At 41.8% G+C, this 21,619-nt stretch overlaps 1 protein-coding gene across 1 annotated transcript in view; it reads left to right on the forward strand.

Moving 5' to 3' along the window:
- The window catches only part of LOC132870649 (NACHT, LRR and PYD domains-containing protein 3-like), an 85,279-nt gene extending 63,961 nt beyond the window's left edge, over positions 1-21,318 (forward strand). Inside the window, exons 13-17 of the mRNA XM_060904399.1 lie at positions 7,211-7,384; positions 16,055-16,228; positions 18,300-18,476; positions 19,782-19,955; positions 20,838-21,318. Of these exons, the coding sequence (XP_060760382.1) occupies positions 7,211-7,384; positions 16,055-16,228; positions 18,300-18,476; positions 19,782-19,955; positions 20,838-20,853 (715 nt within the window). The 3' untranslated portion in view covers positions 20,854-21,318. The remainder of the gene's footprint in view (positions 1-7,210; positions 7,385-16,054; positions 16,229-18,299; positions 18,477-19,781; positions 19,956-20,837) is intronic.
- The last annotated feature ends 301 nt before the right edge of the window (positions 21,319-21,619 follow it).

The raw sequence follows: 21,619 nt of genomic DNA on the forward strand, positions 1-21,619 counted from the left end.
CACTGAAGAACAAACAGCATCATGAAGACCAAAGAACTCACCAGACAAGTCAGGGATAAAGTTCTGGAGAAGTTTAAAGCAGGGTTAGGTTATAAAAAAAAACCCAAGCTCTGAACATCTCAAGAAGCACTGTTCAATCCATCATTCAAAAATGGAAAAAGTATGGCACAACCGCAAACCTACCAAGACATGGCCGTCCACCTAAACTGACAGAGTGAGCAAGGAGAGCATTGGTCAGAGAAGCAGCCAAGAGGCCCATGATCACTCTGGAGGAGCTGCAGGAATCCACAGCTCAGGTGGGAGAATTTGTGCACAGGACAACTATAAGTTGTACACTCCACAAATCTGGGCTTTTTGGAAGAGTGGCAAGAAGAAAGCCATTGTTGAAAGACAGGCATAAGAAGCCATGTAGGGGACACAGCAAACATGTGGAAGAAGGTGCTTTGGTCAAATGAGACCAAAGTTGAACTTTTTGGCCTAAATGCAAAGTGCTATGTGTGGCGGAAAACTAACACTGCTCATCACCCTGCACACACCATCCCCACTGTGAAACATGGTGGTGGCAGCAACATGCTATGGGGATGCTTTTCTTCAGCAGGGACAGGGAAGCTGGTCAGAGTTGATGGGAAGATGGATGGAGCTAAATACAGGGCAATCCTGGAAGAAAACCTGTGGAGGCTGCAAAAGACTTGAGACTGGGAAGGAGATTCACCTTCCAGCAAGACAGTGACCCTAAACATACAGCCAGAGCTACAATGGAATGGTTTAGATCAAAGAATATTCATGTGTTAGAATGGCCCAGTCAAAGTCCAGACCTAAATCCCATTGAGCATCTGTGGCAAGACTTGAAAATTGCTGTTCACAGATGCTCTCCATCCAGTCTGGCTGAGCTTGAGCTATTTTGCAAAGAAGAATGGGCAAAAGTTTCAGTGTCTAGATGTGCAAAGCTGGTAGAGACATACCACAAAAGACTTGCAGCTGTACTGTAATTGCAGCAAAAGGTGGCTCTACAAAGTATTGACACAGGGGGGCTGAATACTAATGCACATCACGTTTTTCAGATTTTTATTTGTTTAAAATTTTGAAGACCATGTATCATTTTCGTTTCACTTCACAATTATGTGTTACTGTGTTGGTCTATCACATAAAAGCTCAATAAAAACTTTTAAGTTCATGGTTGCAAGGTGGAAAAATGTCAAAAAGTTCAAGGGGTATGAATACTTTTTCAAGGCACTGTATTAGTCACAGGGCTTTACATTAACTTTTTTGCTCACTGGCCCCTGTGGCTAGTGGTTTTCCCAAGTCACTAGCCATTCAGCCTTTTCACTAGCCACAATTTTGTTGCCAGGGAATCGCAGTTTTTTCTTCACCATGATACATTAAAGTTCGGAAGATCTAGATTTAATTATGAATGGCAGTGTATAATGTATCTCTACAGTAGCACTCAAGTATTCAGTGCTGTTAAGGTAGCTCCCTATATGAAAACATGCAACCAATTCAGACCAAAATATAAACAGAGTATTCTATTTATTGTACTCAAATTCAAGGCCCTTACAATATGAAATATCATATAATATGAAAAATAACGGGGCGGCACGGTGGTGTAGTGGTTAGCGCTGTCGCCTCACAGCAAGAAGGTCTGGGTTCGAGCCCCGTGGCCGGCGAGGGCCTTTCTGTGTGGAGTTTGCATGTTCTCCCCGTGTCCACGTGGGTTTCCTCCGGGTGCTCCGGTTTCCCCCACAGTCCAAAGACATGCAGGTTAGGTTAACTGGTGACTCTAAATTGACCGTAGGTGTGAATGTGAGTGTGAATGGTTGTCGGTGTCTATGTGTCAGCCCTGTGATGACCTGGCGACTTGTCCAGGGTGTACCCTGCCTTTCGCCCGTAGTCAGCTGGGATAGGCTCCAGCTTGCCTGCGACCCTGTAGAACAGGATAAAGCGGCTACAGATAATGAGATGAGATGAGATGAAAAATAACATTCAGTACAACTGAACTGATTCTAATATTAAAAGTCCAATTCAAAACATTTATCATTGAAAAACATTTGATGTTTTGATATGCAAGTATTATGTGTATTATCAAGTATTATGTATATTATGTATTATCTATTAATAGTGTGTGTGTGTGTGTGTGTGTGTGTGTGTGTGTGTGTGTGTGTGAACATGTGTAGAGAGAGACATTAAATGTCCTCATGACATTCATCATCAGATGAGTCTGAATGGTCCATGAAAAATGGTCTTCGTGACCTGAGGCTTCCAGCAGACCATAAGTTAATAGCTGGGGCAAGATCAACTTCTTTCCAATCGCGTGAACGTTTCTAAACAGCAGCTCCATCCTCTCCAGCTCAGCCGACTTCATGACACCCAGGGACTGAAAGCAATGCTGTCCTGTAGTGACCAGCCATCTTCGCCTGTTTTGATGTTATAGTACCGATGTGTGCATTTGACTTTTCGTGGTCCTTTATAGTTTCGAGTTTAAAATTACTGGTGCCTGTCTTTGCCAAACTTTCTACAGTCTTCGCAGTACATGGTATTTTCGGTTTTGCTATGAACTAGCCAATCTCACCTGAACTTCCATTTGTCATTGAACTGTCTTATCTTCCTATTAGCGTCTTGTTCATCTCCATGGCTGTAGCCAGCTCTGAGGCCCCCGCGGTCCGGACCGCAGTCATTTTTAAGAGCTGAAAATATATTTGTACGCTCAATATTCAACTGGATAAAAAATAAATAAAGAATAACATTAAAACGTATCTGTAAAAAGTGCATTGTTAATTATGTTAAATGTTGATTCTGTCTTCTGTGTCTGTTTGGTGCGCGCAGCTCTGAGACCAAGAACACAAACGCGAATGAGCATGCGACTCGGGGGAGGAACGCAGTGCGGTAGACATGGGGTTTTCATGGTAACCATCAGCGCACTTTCATGAAGCTGTTAAATTTACATTTTCCAAGCAGCGCAGTTGTAGCCTGCCTTGTTTGTGATTTTAAAAATAAATCATTTGATAAGCCAAAGCAATAGAGTGGAAAGTTTCAACTTATGTTTGCCTTGGATAACTTTGCCTAAAACATGGTGGTGTATACTTTTTTTTTTTTGCAAGAATTTTATGTCGGTGATGTAAAAATGCTGCTCCGGCCCTGCTCATCTCTGCACCTTTTTCCCTGAGCAGCAGGGTTTGAAACTCCAGCTATGTGCCGCCACATAGTGCGCTTGTCAGTCATCAGCAACTTTATTGCTTCGTTCATTAACCGCAGGTTACCATATCATTGATTTTATCTGAGACGTTATTGAACATTCTAAACAATTCTAACATGTTGTGTCAGAATGTTTATGCAGGTGCTCATGGGAGTTGTAGGCGGGTAATATTACATTGCAATGCATTTATTATATCAGATGCCTTCAGAGAAAACTACAATTAAAATATATATTGTCATACCACAGAATAAACCAGCCGCCAAAGTGGCTAATGAGACTAAAGTTATTACCTGCCAAAGCCGAATTTTACCCACATTTGGCAGGTGGGCAGGTGCTAATGTAAAGCCCTGATTAGTCATGAAGTGATAAATTCTCCTCAGAGTCACTTTTACTTTCAAGAAATCACTAAATGTGTTTACAATTAAATATGTGATCATTAAAAATCCAGTCAAGCAGAGAAATTCTACAAAACCTGACTCTTCACTTAAACCGTTAAATTATTGACTTTTTGCTGAATCATTTGCACCTCGAGTAAACTTAATGTCAGTAACAGTGGTAATGTTTGAGCCATTATTAATAATAGCTTGTGATTGACTTGACTTGACTTGACTTGAAAGCTTTAATGTCCTTAAAAAAGGCAATTTGTCTTACAGCACAGCAGAGTGACAAAAAACACATACAATAAAAAAAACCCATCACAACACAATAAATAGCAAAACGTATAAATAAATAAATACAGACCACTGGTCAGAGGCATCAATCAATACTAGAAATGTTAAAAGAAATCATTTGTACATTAACACAAGTATAAGTGTGGTTTTAAGTATGTATCTCCCATATCTTGTTCAATTGATTAATTGCCATGGGGATGAAGGAGTTCTTTGCTCTATTTGTACTGATATTAGGGTATCTGTATCTGCGACCTGAGGGAAGTGTTTGGAATTTAACTGAGAGGGGGTGGGTAATGTCAGTGCAGACTTTGCCTGCCTTCTTGGCTAATCTATCCAGGTAAAGGTTACTAAGCTCTTTTTGCTGACACCCCATTATTTTCCCACTTGTTTTAACGATTTTACCCAGTTTACTTTTGTGCGTCACTTTGGAGTGACCATACCAGCATACAATACCATAGCAAAGAATACTTTCAATAAAAGACTTGTAAAATAACGTCATAATTGTATTGTCAACATTAAAAAAGTTAAGTTTCCTTAGGAAATACAAATGCTGTTGACCCTTTTTATAAATTGCATCTGCCCAACTGTCCCATGATAATTTGTGGTCTATAATTAGACCAAGATATTTATAGTCCATTACCACTTCAATCTCCTCTCCTCCAATAACTGAGGGGGGCGCTGGTAAGACTTTTTGTCTGAAATCAAAGATCAGCTCTTTCATCTTGGATATATTGAGATGCAAGTTAGACATTTCAGACCAGTTGACAAATTCCTCCAGTGCTGGACCATGCGTGGCTTCATTATGGTTCAGTAAGCTTACCAAGGCTGTATCATCTGCATATTTAATTATATGGCAACCAGGGTGACTACTACGACAACTGTCGGTATACAAAATAAACAGCAAGGGTGAAAGAACACTACCTTGTGGAGTTCCAATAGAGGTAAGTCGAACATCTGACAAGACGTTGCCTACCTTCACCTGCTGTGCTCTGCCCTGCAGAAAGTCCATAGTCCACTTAATCAATTTAAAATCAAAGCGGAAGTCTTTTTTTAGTCTTTCAGCTAAAATGTGTGGGTGTATGGTATTAAAAGCTGATGAAAAGTCAGCAAAAAGGACACGAGCATGTGTCTTAGAACCTTCCAAGTGCATATACAAATAATCCAAAAGTGTGACAATGGCGTCATCTGTTCCTCTGTCACGCCTATATGCAAATTGTAGTGGGTCAAGGGCTTGCTGGCAAGAGTTGATGATGTGGGTTTTGACAATCCTCTCAAATGATTTGACTACAAGTGAGGTGAGGGAAATGGGTCTGTAGTCCTTGGGGGAAGATGGATGAGGGACTTTGGGAAGGGGGGCCACGTATGATTTTTTCCAAATATGTGGTACCACCTGAGTATCCAATGAGTGTTGGAAAAGATAGCAAAAGACCCCACTCAATTGGGCTGAGCAGTATCTCAGCACCTTGCCTCCTATATTATCAGGCCCAGGACTCTTTCGGATGTTGATCTTCCCAAACACCCGCCGCACTGTATCCTCCTTAATGGTGAATATTCCCACTGCCCCATTGTCCTGTAACCCATCCTGTAGCAAAATGGAATTACTGCCACTGGCCATATGCTCATGACGGGTGAAAAATTCATTCAAGTCATTGGCCAACAGATAGCGTGCTCTATCATCTGTTTGTTGTTCTGAGCTTTTGCTTGTCTTGTATGGGGCATTTGCCATCAACTTAATACCAGTCCATGCAGCCCTTGAATCTCCAGCCATTAATGTCTCTTGTACCTTGTCTCTGTACTGGCATTTAGCTTTGTAAATCTCCTTGTTAACTTTTCTTTGTACCTCCTTCATGTCATGTTTACTTCCCAAAGCATATATCCTCTTTTTCTCATTTAATACCCCCTTCAACTCTTTAGTCACCCAGGGTTTATTGTTTGGGTACACCCTACTGGTCTTTTTGGGAATCACTGTCTCCACACAGAAATCTATGTAGCCTGAAATGACCTCTGTCATCTCATGCAGGTCGGCAGAGGAGTTTTCAAAGGTGCTCCATGTTGTAGACTCAAAGCACCCTTTCAGAGTCTCCACACTATCCTCCTGCCAAACCTGAGTCTGCTTCACAGTAGGTTTGACTCGTTTTAGAACCTGCTTATAAGTGGGTGTCAGCAGAATAGTATTGTGGTCTGAGCTACCCAGGGGTGCTTTTGCACAGGATGAATATGCCTTCGGAATGGATCCATAGCACAAGTCTATAACCTTATTGTTCCTTGTTGAACATGTGACATACTGGGAATAGGTGGGGAGTGCACGTTTAAGGGTACAGTTATTAAAGTCCCCCATTACAAACTTGGGTGCATCAGGAGAAATCTCATCAAACTCCTGATTGATATTGTAAATGACATCGGCTGCTTTATCTGTATTTGCTCTTGGATGTATGTACACAATAGTCAAAAATAATTGTGGGAACTCACGAGGTAAATACGACGGTCGGAGAGACAGCGACAGAAGTTCAATATCCGGGGTGCATATTTTTTTCCTTATCACCGTTGTCCTGCACCATCGGTCATTAATCATAAAACACACCCCTCCTCCTTGCTCCTTGGCCGTGGTCTCACTGCAGCGGTCTAATCGTATGATTGAAAAGCCCTCTGGACAAACCTCCGAGTCCGACACGCCATTATTCAGCCAAGTATGCAGGCCTCCCGATATTCGTACAAGTAGCGAGTGTTTGCTCGCAACTCGTCCGCTTTCCTCTTGAGCGAACGAACGTTTGCCAAGATGATTGTTGGAAGTGGCACTTTTGCATTCCTCCTTCTGAGTTTTAGACGCGTTCCTCCTCGCTTCCCCCGTTTCCTCTTCTGTCCAAATCTGCTACTGGTGTTGTGCTTTATAATCTCTGCAGGTATATTTGTATCTGATATCCAGTCATGTGTACGATCACGGAGTTGCAAAAGAAAATCCTTTTTGTAGCGTATATGTGCCCCAGATTCGCCAGCTGGTTTGCATGCTGAGAACACCACCGCGGTAACTGCTAACAAAAATAATAATAAAACTAATGTCCATATACGGCTCATGATGGCCTGCAATGACTGTGGTCGAACTTATCTACGTTATTTTCAAAATAAGTCACGTAGGACAAAACAAACAACATTGAACATCAAACACGCCGACAAACTGTGCTGCAGGTCGCCACTGTGCAGCGCCCCCTCCAACTGCTAAACACACTGCAATCAATCACACAATTGGTGAAGAGAATAGAGACAGTCCAACATGAGAGACATCATCTTCACAACCACTATTACACCAAGATGGAAATCTGTTGATGAAGTGTGTGTCATTGTGTCTCTGCAGGTTGTGTAGTTGTGGTGTCTCAGATGAAGGCTGTGCTGCTCTGAGTTCAGCTCTGAGATCAAACCCCTCACACCTGAGAGACCTGGATCTGACTAATAATAACCTGGGAGACTCGGGAGTAAAGCATCTCTGTGCTGTACTGGAGAATCCTCACTGTAAACTGGAGATACTGGGGTAAGATCATCTCTCACACGGGCTGAATGAAACAAGGCAGTGAGCTGTATTTTGTCCTTCAGTCTTTAACTTTGATGCGACACAATTAATTCACTCAAGAATGTGGTCCTAAAAAACGTCTTGATGCAGTCCAGGGACAGTTTTGGGGCGGGGCATATCCCAACCCAGGACCCCTCTAAATCCAGCCCTGACGTGGATATAAATAATTATTGTGGGGTTTGTTTTGTTTTGTTTTGTTTTCCTCCGTATATTGTTGATGAAATTAAATAATGAAGATGAGCTCAAGGCAGGCTTGTAGTATTGAAGTCCAGGACTCGGACTCAAGTCTGAGTCGTGCCCTATTTTGAGGATGCGTGACTCAACTTGGACTCGAGCACTGATGACTTGGACTTAGACTCGGACTTGTGCGTTAACTGCATTAGGACTCGGAAAATGGAGACGAGGACTCAGATTTTTTCTTAATTTTTTGTAACTTGCCATAATAATTTACCATAAGATATTTATATCTACATTAATTTTTGTACAAATTTTGGGCAAGAGTGTCACACCTGCGCGCCTTGGCGCATGCATCTCTGGTGCGCTCTGGACAGCGCAGGGGCCACAAACGACTCACACCGGCACAGGATTAAGGCGCAATCAGCGCACCTAAATAAAAACTGTGAAAATGCATTTACTTTGAAGTATTGAGTTGCGTTGCTGACACATTACTGAGCCTTATTTCCTTGTTTGGTTTCCTGATCCCTGATTTCCTGTTTCTCGTCTTTGATTCTGCTGAGTCTCCGATAGCCTGTTTGTGTCTCACTCGATCTATCGCCTGTTTCACTGTTTTACGATTTTGGCTGCTGTTCTGGGGTCGGTTTCCCAATAATGTTACCCTTTAGAGCTAAAGAGAGAGTTGAGAGACTTTCATTAGCAGGCGTTGTCTCTGTACGTGGTTTTCCTGAACTCACTCGTCAGAAGGAGTCTAAATAGAAACATTACGAAGAGCTTCTTTGCAATGCGCGTCCCCGATACAGGCATGAGTAGTTGCTAAATCCAGTCCAGGAGGTCACATGGCGTTCGTCTTTTTACCAAAAAACAATGACCAGTGACCGTGACAAGTGTTTAAAATATGTTAAAATATTGTATTGTCATTGAGCATTCCATATATAACGTGGTAATTAATCATTAAAACTATTTTTCATCTTTGGGCAACGTTTTTTTTTTTTTTTATTCCAAGCATTTTTTTAAATAAATTAATAAACGCTCACACTAAAGAATGAACAAATAATAAAGTAAATAACTAAGTAAATGTGTTCCCCGTGCCCGCTCATTTCACTATTACTCAGACATGCACTCAGGATTATTTCAGTTGTTATCCACAATGCCAAGTTGGCAATGTTCTCCCTTATATGTGCGCAGAGAGAGAGAGAGAGGTTTTAATCTGTGTGTAGCCTACCTAAGGAGGTTGAATTGACCATGTATAATAAAAAAAAAAAACCTCCTTAAGCCTGGTGCATACAAGTGATTTTTATGCCTCCGCCACCTTAAGGTGCAGGAGGCATTATGTTTTCGGGTTGTCTGTCCATGCGTGCATCCGTCCCGAAACCTTGTGAACACGATATCTCAAAGGCTAATGAAAGGAATTTCACCAAACTTTCAGCATTTGTGCACTTTGGGACAAACATGAACTGATTAGCTTTTGAGATCAAAAGGTCACAGGTCAAGATTACTATGAGGTCAAATGTCCATCCCCAAATCACAGCTTAATAAGGCGTGTAGTCTACCAGGCGGAGGCATCCCCATCGTCGAGTTCTATCTCGTTAAATTTTTCCCATCGCTTGGTAATGCAACTTTATGACGCAAGCAAAAAATTGCTTCATGTGCGGATATTTGCGATTGTTTTTTTTTTTTGTTTGGTTGTTTTTTTTTTTTTTGGTTGCCTTCAACAGATTGCAGGTATCAAACATACTTGATATTCTGCGACAAATAATCTGCAGTTGCTGACTTGCCGCAGAGATATCGCCGCATGTGTGTCTTTGCAGTAATGAAGCAATCGCCTCCAAAGTCTAAGCCAATCCCCGCCTGCGAAGTAGTCACGTGATTTTCACATGACTTGCATCCCCCTCCCCAAATCGCTCACTGGTCACAGATGACACGCACACGAGAGGGGAAACTTGTGTCCAAAAATATCAATACGCTTGCGACGAGAAGTCGCCCATGTGCGCCGGGCTTTACATACAGTACACAGATCAAAACCTCTCTCGTGCATGCTCTCTCTCTCTGTCTCTCACACACACGCACACACTACTAGAGGTGCAGAAAATTGTCTTAGTTATGACACTAATCACTGGCCTTATGGAGTTAAATTTGGTGAAAATGTGAAATCAATATGACATTCCCATATCCATATGTGATTCCAGACCGTATTGAAATATATTCATAAAGTTTTTCATATGTTTGTCATAATTAACTCTATGTTAATTATATTAAATATATTAATATATGTTAAATATATTAAAGACACTCTTGGCCTTCAGAGGCCTTTGGGAAACCCACCCCTGGATTGTTTACCATCTTCACTTGTATTAATAAACACACCTTCTGCACTTACCTCCGTCTCCCAATCATCTCTGACAGAATACTTCACACTCCCTGATAAAGAGAAGCACATTCACCTGTTCATACCCCATGTTCAGGAACAAACTAACGTTAATGGCACTAAAACGGTCACCGTCTTGGTGCGGTTGCAGTGTGGGACTTGACTTGGACTCGACTCGGGTCAATTGTGGACTCGACTCGATTTTTTTTTTGATGACTTGGATTTGACTCTGACTTGAACACTGGGAACTTGAGACTGGACTTGAGGTTTAGTGACTTGACTACAACACTGAAGTGCAGACCTTCAGCTTTATTTTGAGGAAACTTGCATCCAGATTGGGTGACTGGTGTTGAAATTACAGCAGTGTTTATATGTGGTCCCTCTTTTTGGGGGGATGAAAAGTAATTAGACAAACGGACATCGTCATAAATTGCACTGACATTTTTATGCCTCCGACACTGAGAGGTGAAACCAATATGTTTTCTGTCCATTTTTTCTGAAACTCTTGTTCGCACGCTGTCTCAAGAACGAGTGGCTGAATGTTTGTAGGATTTATATGGAATAATCATTGTTTACTTCTCTGATTCTACAATAATATAAATCTATAGTGTTCTATAAATGCACTCTGTAGACTCTGGAGAAACAAGTTTATTGCCCCTGTGTAGTGCACTATAAGTCTAGTAGAGAACCATCTGAGATTCAGTCTCTCTCTCTCTCTCTCTCTCTCTCTCTCTCTGATTAAAGTTCATGGTCTCTCTGCTGTTCTCTGTTCAGCTTCAGCTGCTGATGGTTTAATATCACACACAACAGAGAAGAGAAACTCAATATAACACTCAGTATTATCATTATTAATTACACTGTTAATGAGAATAAACAGGTGATATTAAATCCTCATGACATTCTGAACAATAAAATTAATTTTACACTCCTCATCTTTAAAGTAAGAATTAAACCAAGATGAAAATCTGTTGATGAAGTGTGTCATTGTGTCTCTGCAGGTTGTGTGGTTGTGGTGTCTCAGATGAAGGCTGTGCTGCTCTGAGTTCAGCTCTGAGATCAAACCCCTCACACCTGAGAGAACTGGATCTGAATAATAATAATAATCTGGGAGACTCAGGAGTGAAGCGTCTCTGTGCTGTACTGGAGAATCCTCACTGTAAACTGGAGACACTGGGGTAAGATCATCTCTCTGAGAGTCACATGACCTGCTCCTCAGTAAGACACATTCTCTAATAGTGAGACTGAAGCAGAGGTTTTAGGTTCATCATCAGTGTCCTGAGGAGGAAGATTGTTTCTTTTCACTGCACACTGATGATCTGTCACAGAGTCTTTGGGTCAGATGGACGTATGTGAGAAGCTGCAGCACAAAACAGGACTGGATCCGACTGCAATGTGTCTGAACTCACTGTGAAATTTACTACAACACTGTAACTAATCACACAAACTGCACCTGAGACACAAACTAACTGCCCTCTGTGTGAGCTGCAGGGTTTAAAAGCAGCAGTGACGAGGTATTGCTAGACAAAGCTCTACTGGAGCACAGGCCCACCACCCATATCAGGAGGTTTTGTTTTTTTTGACAAAAATGGACTGGTAAAGGTAAAAATGCAAAGGTACCTTCATGAATGTATGAGAATATTTATTTAAATAAACATGAACCTCAGCAGGTTTTACAAAGTAAAGCATATCTGAATGCAGATCATAGCAAGCTCTGACTCCAGCCAGTGAAGTTTTGTGTTCCTCTTCCATGTTCCACACTAAAAATAATCAAGTACGGTACTACAGGAGGGAACATTACACAAAAAAGTCACTTTATGACTTTCCCAGTCGTATACCTGATATGATCTGAAAGTAAACAAAGTATCCCCCTGATTGAGAGCCTAAGTCTATCTTATCTAAATGCTTATTATTTTATTATTAAACTGTACCACCTATTTTTCATTGTGGCAAAGCGGTCAATCACTTGACTGCGTGAACTGCATGGCGTCATTGTACCTTCCTTCTCCAATTTCGCGCGCTTGGCTGCATGCACGTTTCCTACATTCACATGGACGAGCACAGACACACAGAATGTGCGCCTTATATTTAGGGACAGAAAGTTGCCCATGTTGTTGCACCTTGAAGTAGAAAAACATCTGCTCTATTCCTGATATTATCAATCTAACTACTATCTTTACTTTTCAGCTCATGGTCATTTCAGGGCCATCCATCTCCATACTATAATATAATCTGTATTTCCCCAGTGTAGGTTATATTTGCATATATACATCAAGCTTTTCTATCAAGGACAAACATTTTGTGTTTATGAATGTTCCGTGTTCTTGAATGCCACTATAGGAAGCATGGCAACCGAAATATCTTTTCATACTTGTGTGGATTGTCTGGACTATGGCAACATAAATATCATGATAGTGGGACGGCCTACTGTATGCCTTAGCAATAATTTGTAAAAATATATCATGTACCGATATACTGTAACTACGTAATGTAAGCTACATTAGAATATCAGTCCGAAGTTGGAGATGATGATGATGAATGTTAAGATAGTAAATAATGTTCCAGTCCATCTCTGTCAGTGGTGATTTGCTTTAAGACGACACTGGAAGCCCAGCTTCCCCTCACAGTTCATTAAAATGCAGCAATGAAACATTTCGCAAAGTCTCTATTTTATTAATCAGTCTTGGTGTCGTTCAATATTGTAGTGAATCAGGTTGATGGAGTATCTCACTGCAATATCGCACTGTTCATTCATTAAACTCACACTGTTTATTTCACCAAAGTGTCTATCTCGTCATGTTGAGCCCCGCCCAGACGCACCGCTTCACTGGGAGGGAATGGAGTGTGGGCGAGTGTGTTTTCACAGGGAAAAGAACATATTGGTGTTTATTGGACAATGCATTTGTCCAAATTTTTTTTTGTGTGTTTTTCTGGATGCACGGCTTCTCCTTATTACAACCGGTCACTCTGTCGAAGGGGCGGAGCCTTATAACAAACTGCCAATCAATAAATCAGGAAAGAACATGATTGACATCTCAAACCTAAACATATTGGAGCCTACAGTAGTGGAATAATTTGGCAATATTTCAGATAAATTGTAAATCTAAAGTTCAGACAAAATCCCAGAATACGCCATTCAGCTACAGACTCTGTACACAGAGGAGACCGGACCGCAGCCTCCAGTAAGGCTAAAGGGGGAGGTGTGTGTGTGTGTTTATTGACAACTCTTGGTGTGGAGATATAACAGACTGTTTATAAGCACTGTTCGCAAGATTTGGAGCTGTTATTGCTGAAATGCTGCCCCTATTATCTACCAAGGGAAATCACTACTGTGTTTTTGGCCGCTGTTTACATCCCCCTGCGAGCTAACTCCACGGCAACACTTGGATGACATCAGCATGTTAGAGACGGCTCATCCCGACGCTGTTTTTATCATCGCTGGCAACTTCAATCAGTGCAATTTACAGACTGTATTCCCTAAATATTATCAACATGTGGACATCCCCACCCATGATAAGAACATACTGGACCATGTTTACAGCAACATACGCGGTGTGTACAGGGCTGTACCCCACCTCCACTTCGGACACTCGGACCACATCTCTTTGTTCCTGTACCCGGCCTACAGACAAAGACTAAAACAAACAAATCCTGTCACCAAACAAGTCAAACTCTGGAACCCAGAGACTGAGAGCACCCTTCAGGACTGTTTTGCTCGGACAGACTGGGATGTGTTTTAAAACTGCAGCCACTTTGGAGGACTCTTCTGTCAGTATACAGGACTATGCTGAGTATGTGACTGGGTACATCAGCATGTGTCTGCAACATTGTGCCCACCATACAGATCAGGTAGTTCCCCAACTACAAGCCCTGGGTAAACAGTCAGGTATGATGCATGCTGCATGCTCGCTATCTTGCATTTAGATCAGGCAATGAAATGGAGTGCAAAGCAGTGAAGTATGGACTGAGGAATGCCATTACAGTGGCCAAGAGGCAGTAAAAAGAGAAGCTGGACGGCTTCTATTCTACTGCTAACCCCGGGTGGATGTGGCAAGGCCTGCAGCACATCACAGACTACAGGACCACCACCAGCACCATCAGCTCCACAGACAGCCTGCCGGATGACCTCAACACTTTCTACACCCGCTTTGAGACCTCCAGCTACAGCACAGAGAGGAGGCGTGCGCGTGCACGCACACCTGGACCACCCAATCCCCCTCTACCCCCACCAACAATCTCATCAGGCCAGGTACACAAAGGTCTGAGGAAGATCAACCCAGGAAGGCAGCAGGACCAGACAACATCCCTGGGTGGGCCCTCAGAGTATGTGCCAATGAGCTGGCTGATGTTTTCATCACTATCTTCAACCTTTCCCTCAGCCAGAGCACCATTCCCTCCTGCTTCAAGACCACAACCATCGTCCCTATTCCCAAGAAGAACCCACCCACCTGCCTGAATGATTACAGGCTGATAGCACTCACTCCAATCATCTCAAATTGCTTTGAGAGAATGGTACTGGCCCACATTCAGAGCAGTATACCGGACCCCCTGCAGTATGCCTACAGGTCCACTTCAGATGCCATCGCTGCTGCCCTCCATTATACCCTCTACCACCTGGAAAACAAAAACTCCTACATCAGAATACTCTTTGTTGACTACAGCTGTGCCTTCAACATGGTCATCCCCCACAAACTCGCCCATAAACCGTCCACACTTGGTTTGCACACCACCCTCTGTGACTGACTCCTCGACCTCCTGACTGGCAGGCCCCAGACTCAGGATTGGTAATAGGTCTTCAACCAGCATTATCACAAACATTGGCACCCCAGAGGGATGTGTCCTCAGCCCCATCCTCTACACCCTGTTCACCCACAACTGTGTCGCCTCCCTCAAGGACATCATCCTGAAGTTTGCAGACAACACCGCAGTGATAAGACACATCTCTGGCGGAGACAAAACAGCCTACAGGAGGGAGGTGGCCAATCTGGTGTCATGGTGTGAGGACAACAACTTCACCCTCAACATGGACAAGATGAAGATGATTGTGGACATGAGGAAGGAGAGGAGACTTCATCGGCCACTGTTCATCCAGGAGCTTGAGGTGGAGAGGGTGAGCAGCTTCAAATACCTGGGTGTTCACATCAGTGAGGACCTCACATGGACACCTAACACCACACAGCTGGTTAGGAAGGCTCAACAGCAACTGTACTTTCTGAGGGAAGTTTGGTATGTTGCCCAAGATCCTCAGCAACTCCTACAGCTGTGTGATTGAGAGCATCCTGACCAACTGCATCACTGTGTGGTACAGAAGCACTACAGCTATGGACTGCAAATGCCTGCAGAGGGTGGTGAAGACTGAGAGGACCACCAAAACTCCACTGCCCTCTCTGCAGAGCATCTACCACCACAGAGTCCACAGGAGAGCTGCCTCCATCCTCAAAGACCCCACCCACCCCCAGCATGGAATGCTCACACTCCTACCCTCAGGCCAGAGGTACAGAAGTGTGAAATGCAGGACTGCCAGACTAAAGAATGCTTTCTTTCCCACCGCCATCAGACTCCTGAACAGCTGACGGGCATCTATAACCATGGACTACCTCCCTGTAAACTGTCCTTGACTGTTTACATTTGTTTGCACATTACTACCTGTTTCACTGCTACATTTGATCATTGCGTTATTTTTTTGTATTATACTGCTTATTTTGCACTACATTTACCTTTTCTTTTGTACTTTTTTGCTTTATTTTGCACTATATTGCCTTTACTTTGTATTATTTCTTCCACCTATTTACTGTTGTAATTGCCATTCATGGTGGAAGACAAACTAAGAATTTCATTGTGCAAGAGGGCATGTTCCTACTCTGTATATGACAATAAAACACTTTTTGAAACTTGAAACTGTATTAATTTCTGAAATTTGTTTGATCGCAACTCATGAGCTGTAACTTCCTTCCTCTGGTCACAGTTTAGCAACTTCCTTGATATGAAATGGTGAAAGGAATGCCAAATCCATGGACATGGGGACACACACAAAGCAAATCTTGATGTTCATAAACTGAGGCAGTGAAGTGTGCGTCATTGTGTCTCTGCAGGTTGCAGTATTGTGGTGTGTCAGATGAAGGCTGTGCTGCTCTGAGTTCAGCTCTAAGATCAAATCCCTCACACCTGAGAGAACTGGATCTGACCAATAATAATCTCAGAGAGTCAGGAGTGAAGTGTCTCTGTGCTGTACTGGAGAATCCTCACTGTAAACTGGAGAAACTGGGGTAAGATCATCTCTCTGGGAGTCACAGTAACTCACTAAAGCAGCAGTTAATAGTTGTATACAGTGTTCATCAATTAAAGTTTTCTGTAAAAGTAAAACCTGCAGAACAAATATATTAGTCATGAAGTGTTGATTTCAGAATCGATTTTACTTTCAAGAAATCATTAAAATGTCTTTACAATTAAATATGTGATCATTAAAAATACCATCAAGCAGAGATTAATTCTACAAAACCTGACTCTTCACTTAGACCTTTAAATTATTTACAGTGGTGCTTGAAAGTTTGTGAACCCTTTAGAATTTTCTATATTTCTGCATAAATATGACCTAAAACATCAGATTTTCACACAAGTCCTAAAAGTAGATAGAGAACCCAATAACAAATGAGACAAAAATATTATACTTGATTATTTATTTATTGAGGAAAAATGATCCAATATTACATATCTGTGAGTTGCAAAAATATGTGAGCCTCTAGGATTAGCAGTTAATTTGAAGGTGAAATTAGAGTCAGGTGTTTTCAATCAATGGGATGACAATCAGGTGTGAGTGGGCACCCTGTTTTATTTAAAGAACAGGGATCTACCAAAGTCTGATCTTCACAACACATGGTTGTGGAAGTGTATCATGGCACGAACAAAAGAGATTTCTGAGGACCTCAGAAAAAGTGTTGGTGATGCTCATCAGGCTGGAAAAGGTTACAAAACCATCTTTGAAGAGTTTGGACTCCACCAATCTACAGTCAGACAGATTGTGTACAAATGGAGGAAATTCAAGACCATGGTTACCCTCCCCAGAAGTGGTCGACCAACAAATATCACTCCAAGAGCAAGGTGTGTAATGGTCGGCGAGGTCACAAAGGACCCCAGGGTAACTTTGAAGCAACTGAAGGCCTCTCTCACATTGGCTAATGTTAATGTTCATGAGTCCATCATCAGGAGAACACTGAACAACAATGGTGTGCATGGCAAGGTTGGAAGGAGAAAGCCACTGCTCTCCAAAAAGAGCATTTCTGCTCGTCTGCAGTTTTCTAAAGATCACGTGGACAAGCCAGAAGGCTATTGGAAAAATGTTTTGTGGATGGATGAGACCAAAATAGACCTTTTTTGGTTTAAATGAGAAGTGTTATGTTTGGAGAAAGGAAAACACTGCATTCCAGCATAAGAACCTTCTCCCATCTGTGAAACATGGTGGTGATAGTATCATGGTTTGGGCCTGTTTTACTGCACATGGGCTAGAATGGCTTCCCATCATTGATGGAACAATGAATTCTGAATTATACCAGCGAATTCTAAAGGAAAATGTCAGGACATCTGTCCATGAACTGAATAACAAGAGAAGGTGGGTCATGCAGCAAGACAACGACCCTAAGCACACAAGTCCTTCTACCAAAGAATGGTTAAAGAAGAATAAAGTTAATGTTTTGGAATGACCAAGTCAAAATCCTGACCTTAATCCAATCAAAATATTGTGGAAGGAGCTGAAGCGAGCAGTTCATGTGAGGAAACCCACCAACATCCCAGAGTTAAAGCTGTTCTGTACGGAGGAACAGGCTAAAATTCCTCCAAGCCGGTGTGCAGGACTGATCAACAGTTACTGGAAACGTTTAGTTGCAGTTATTGCTGCACAAGGTACTGAAAGCAAAGGTTCACATACTTTTGCCACTCACAGATATGTAATATTAGATCATTTTCCTCAATAAATAAATGACCATGTATAATAATTTTGTCTCATTTGTTTAACTGGGTTCTCTTTATCTACTTTTAGGACTTGTGTGAAAATCTGATGTTTTAGGTCATATTTATGCAGAAATCTAGAAAATTCTAAAGGTTCACAAACTTTCAAACACCACTGTACTTTTTGCTGAATCATTTGCACCTCGAATAAACTTAATGGTAATAAGTGGTTTTATTATAAAGGAATAAACAGTGGTAATGTTTGAGTCATTATTAATAATAGCTTGTGATTGGTGAAGGGAATAGAGACAGTCCAACATGAGAGACATCATCTTCACAACCACTATTACACCAAGATGAAAATCTGTTGAAGTGTGTGTCATTGTGTCTCTTCAGGTTACAGTATTGTGGTGTCTCAGATGACGGCTGTGCTGCTCTGAGTTCAGCTCTGAGATCAAACCCCTCACACCTGAGAGAACTGAATCTGAATAATAATAATAATCTGGGAGACTCAGGAGTGAAGCGTCTCTGTGCTGTACTGGAGAATCCTCACTGTAAACTGGAGACACTGAGGTAAGATCATCTCTCTGAGAGTCACATGACCTGCTCCTCAGTAAGACACATTCTCTAATAGTGAGACTGAAGCAGAGGTTTTAGGTTCATCATCAATGTCCTGAGGAGGAAGATTGTTTCTGTTCACTGCACACTACTGATTTGTCAGAGTCTTTGGGTTTTTTTAAGAAATTAAAGAAAAAATACTTCCAATGATCCGAAAATCAAAGCAGCAATTATTTTTGTTGATTTTGAATTTTTCAAATAAGGTGGTGGTGGTTGTTGTTTAAAATGTAAATAATCTTCCAGTCCATCTCTGTCAGTGGTGATTTGCTTTAAGAGAGCACTGGAAGCCCGGCTTCCCCTCACATTTCATTAAAATGCAGCAATGAAATGTTTCCCAAAGTGTCTTTTATTCATCAGTCTTGGTGTCGTTCAGTATTTTAGTGAATCAGATTGATGGAGTATCTCACTGCAATATCGCGCTGTTTCTTCATTAAACTCAAACTGTTTAGTGGTGAACAGTGCAGCCTGTGTGAAAAGCCCCTGATACAGAGCTAACAGACCCCCACTGAAGCCTCTGCATCTATTAGTGTCTGTTAGGTGTTTGTGTACTCGCTGTTTTAATGGGCAGAAAGACGAAAGCTCATTGGACAACAGGATTTTAACGTGTCATTTTGAGCCACGCCCAGACGCACGGCTTCACTGGGAGGGAATGGAGTGTGGGTGGGTGGGTGTTCACAGGGGGGAAAAAAACATCTCTGTGTTTATTGGACAATATGCTTTTCGTTTTTTCCGCCTGGACGCATGGCTACTTATTATAATTGGTTGATCTCTCAAAGGGGCGGAGCCTTATATCCAATTGTCAATCAGTAAACTGGGACAGAACATGATTGACATCTCAAACCTAAACATATTGGAGCCTGCAGTGGTGGAATGTGATATTTACTGAATTTGTAAATATTGGAAATGAATTCTAAATATAAAGTTGTTTGATTTGCATTAATTTCTGAAATTTGTTTCTGATTGTAACGAGTGAGTGGTCACTTCCTTCTTCTGCTCACAGCTTAGCTTCTTTTTGGGCTGAAATAGAAAAAAAAAAGGGGGGGGGAGCCAAATCTCTCTCTCTCACACACACACACACACACACACACACACACACACACACGCTGAAATAGAAAAAAAAAAGGGGGGGGGAGCCAAATCTCTCTCTCTCTCTCTCTCACACACACACACACACACACCCCTCTAATTTAAAGACACACAAAGCAAATCTTGATGTTCATAAACTGAGGCAGTGAAGTCTGCATCATTGTGTTTCTGCAGGTTGGAGCGTTGTGGTGTCTCAGATGAAGGCTGTGCTGCTCTCACTTCAGCTCTGAGATCAAACCCCTCACACCTGAGAGAACTGTATCTGATTAGGAATAAAATAAGAGACTCAGGAGAGGAGCTGCTCTCTGCTCTTCAGGATGATGAACATTACAAACTACAGACACTCTAGTAAGTAATAACCTTTTTAGGTAAATGTTGAAGAAAAAAAGAATAATAATTTAACCTCATTTTTCTTTAATTTCAGTAAATGTCACATGACCAGGCCATGAAATGAAACCAGTTTTAGAAATTTTCACTGTGTTCTATTTAATCTGACTTTTTCCTCCCAGTTGTCTTTAATGCTGTTTGTTGTTCAGTAAAATTGGTTTAAAATTCATCTGAAAGCAAAAGATGGAGTCAGTCAGAGTCTCCAAAATGTCCCGTCTGAGTACATGAGAGTGATTGTAAATGAACACCTCGTCTCCTTGTAACACCCTGCTGTCTCTGACTTCATCCTGCTGCTTTTGTCTGAATAAGATGATCTCGGCTTTTCCCTGTTTCTGATCAGCAGCACACTTCTCAACTCTCCTCAAAACTCAGTAAAATGATCATCTTTAACGCCACATGGCCACTAATATGTGATTTAAGGAGCCACTTTACTCACTCTGACACTCCTTCTTGCTCTCCACGTCCACACCATGTCTTCTGTCATTCCTGTAAAATTCACCTCGGCTTCTTCTTAAAGTCTGCACTTAAATCTACATGTAGAACAAGAGAGCAAACCCACCGCAGTGTTAGTTACTGTTTAAAAAGCTCCAAAACGTGTGATTGGATAAGAGCAGTGATGTGATGGGAAACGTCTGCTCACTTTCCTGTGAGATCTTGTGCAAGTTCTTGTTTGTTGGAGCTCAATGTTAGAACACAGATATTATATAAGACTGAATAAATGTTGAATTAAATTATAAACAGGAGATAATAATGTTTCTCTTGGAGCAGAGATGATTACATGCTGTTGGTCATGAAGTACCACAGTCCAGTGTGTGGTGATTAATACAGATGTTTTTCTTTTAGTTTCAGGGTGTGGTGAACATCTGTGTGTGTGATGAAGACTCTGGTGTTCCTGCATTTCCATGTTAGAGAACAGACAACACATTCATAAACACATCAGTCATTTAGTTCTAACAAATTAAAGAGACTCAGAGATGTGGTCAGTGTGTGTTCATGGTGCACAGTGAATCAGACTGCACACAATTCTACACAGAATGTGGAACAACTTGTGATCTGCATGAAACTGCCTGGACCTCAGTCCCTTAAAAACCCTGAAAGAGCAGGTGAAAAAGCACAGGGACTCGAGCTGAACCCAGTCAGTGGAAGAGGGAGCTGAAATGGACAGGAACAAAGAGTGAACCAAACAGTGGTGCAGTCTAAATTGGGGGGCATTTTGAATGTTGTAATATAATAATGTAGCTTCGAAGGTGTGTCTTTCTGGTTCTAAAGGAGAGAGATGTGAGTGAGAAATGATGTATTTTTATTAAACTGATGATTAATTTTACGAGGGACATTGAGTCAGCTAAGATGTGCCTCAGTTTCCTGAGACATTATGGGTGTTGATGATGATGATAATAAGGAGACAGAAACTGAAGTGAACTACATATATTTAAAAAAAAAAAGCAGAGCCAAAATCAGTAATAAAGATGTCATAACCTGTGCATGTGTGCAGGTAATATTACCTTGTAACGTTAGATATAACTTCCCCAGCCAAGGGATGCTAATCTCCCTTAAAAATACAAGCCTCAGGAAAACTGGACAGAGCCCCCGGTCTGTTCAATAGCTCAAATAGAAACGGCTCTGTG

The sequence above is a fragment of the Neoarius graeffei genome, chromosome 22 (genome assembly GCF_027579695.1).
Source record: "Neoarius graeffei isolate fNeoGra1 chromosome 22, fNeoGra1.pri, whole genome shotgun sequence".
Taxonomy (NCBI): domain Eukaryota; kingdom Metazoa; phylum Chordata; class Actinopteri; order Siluriformes; family Ariidae; genus Neoarius; species Neoarius graeffei.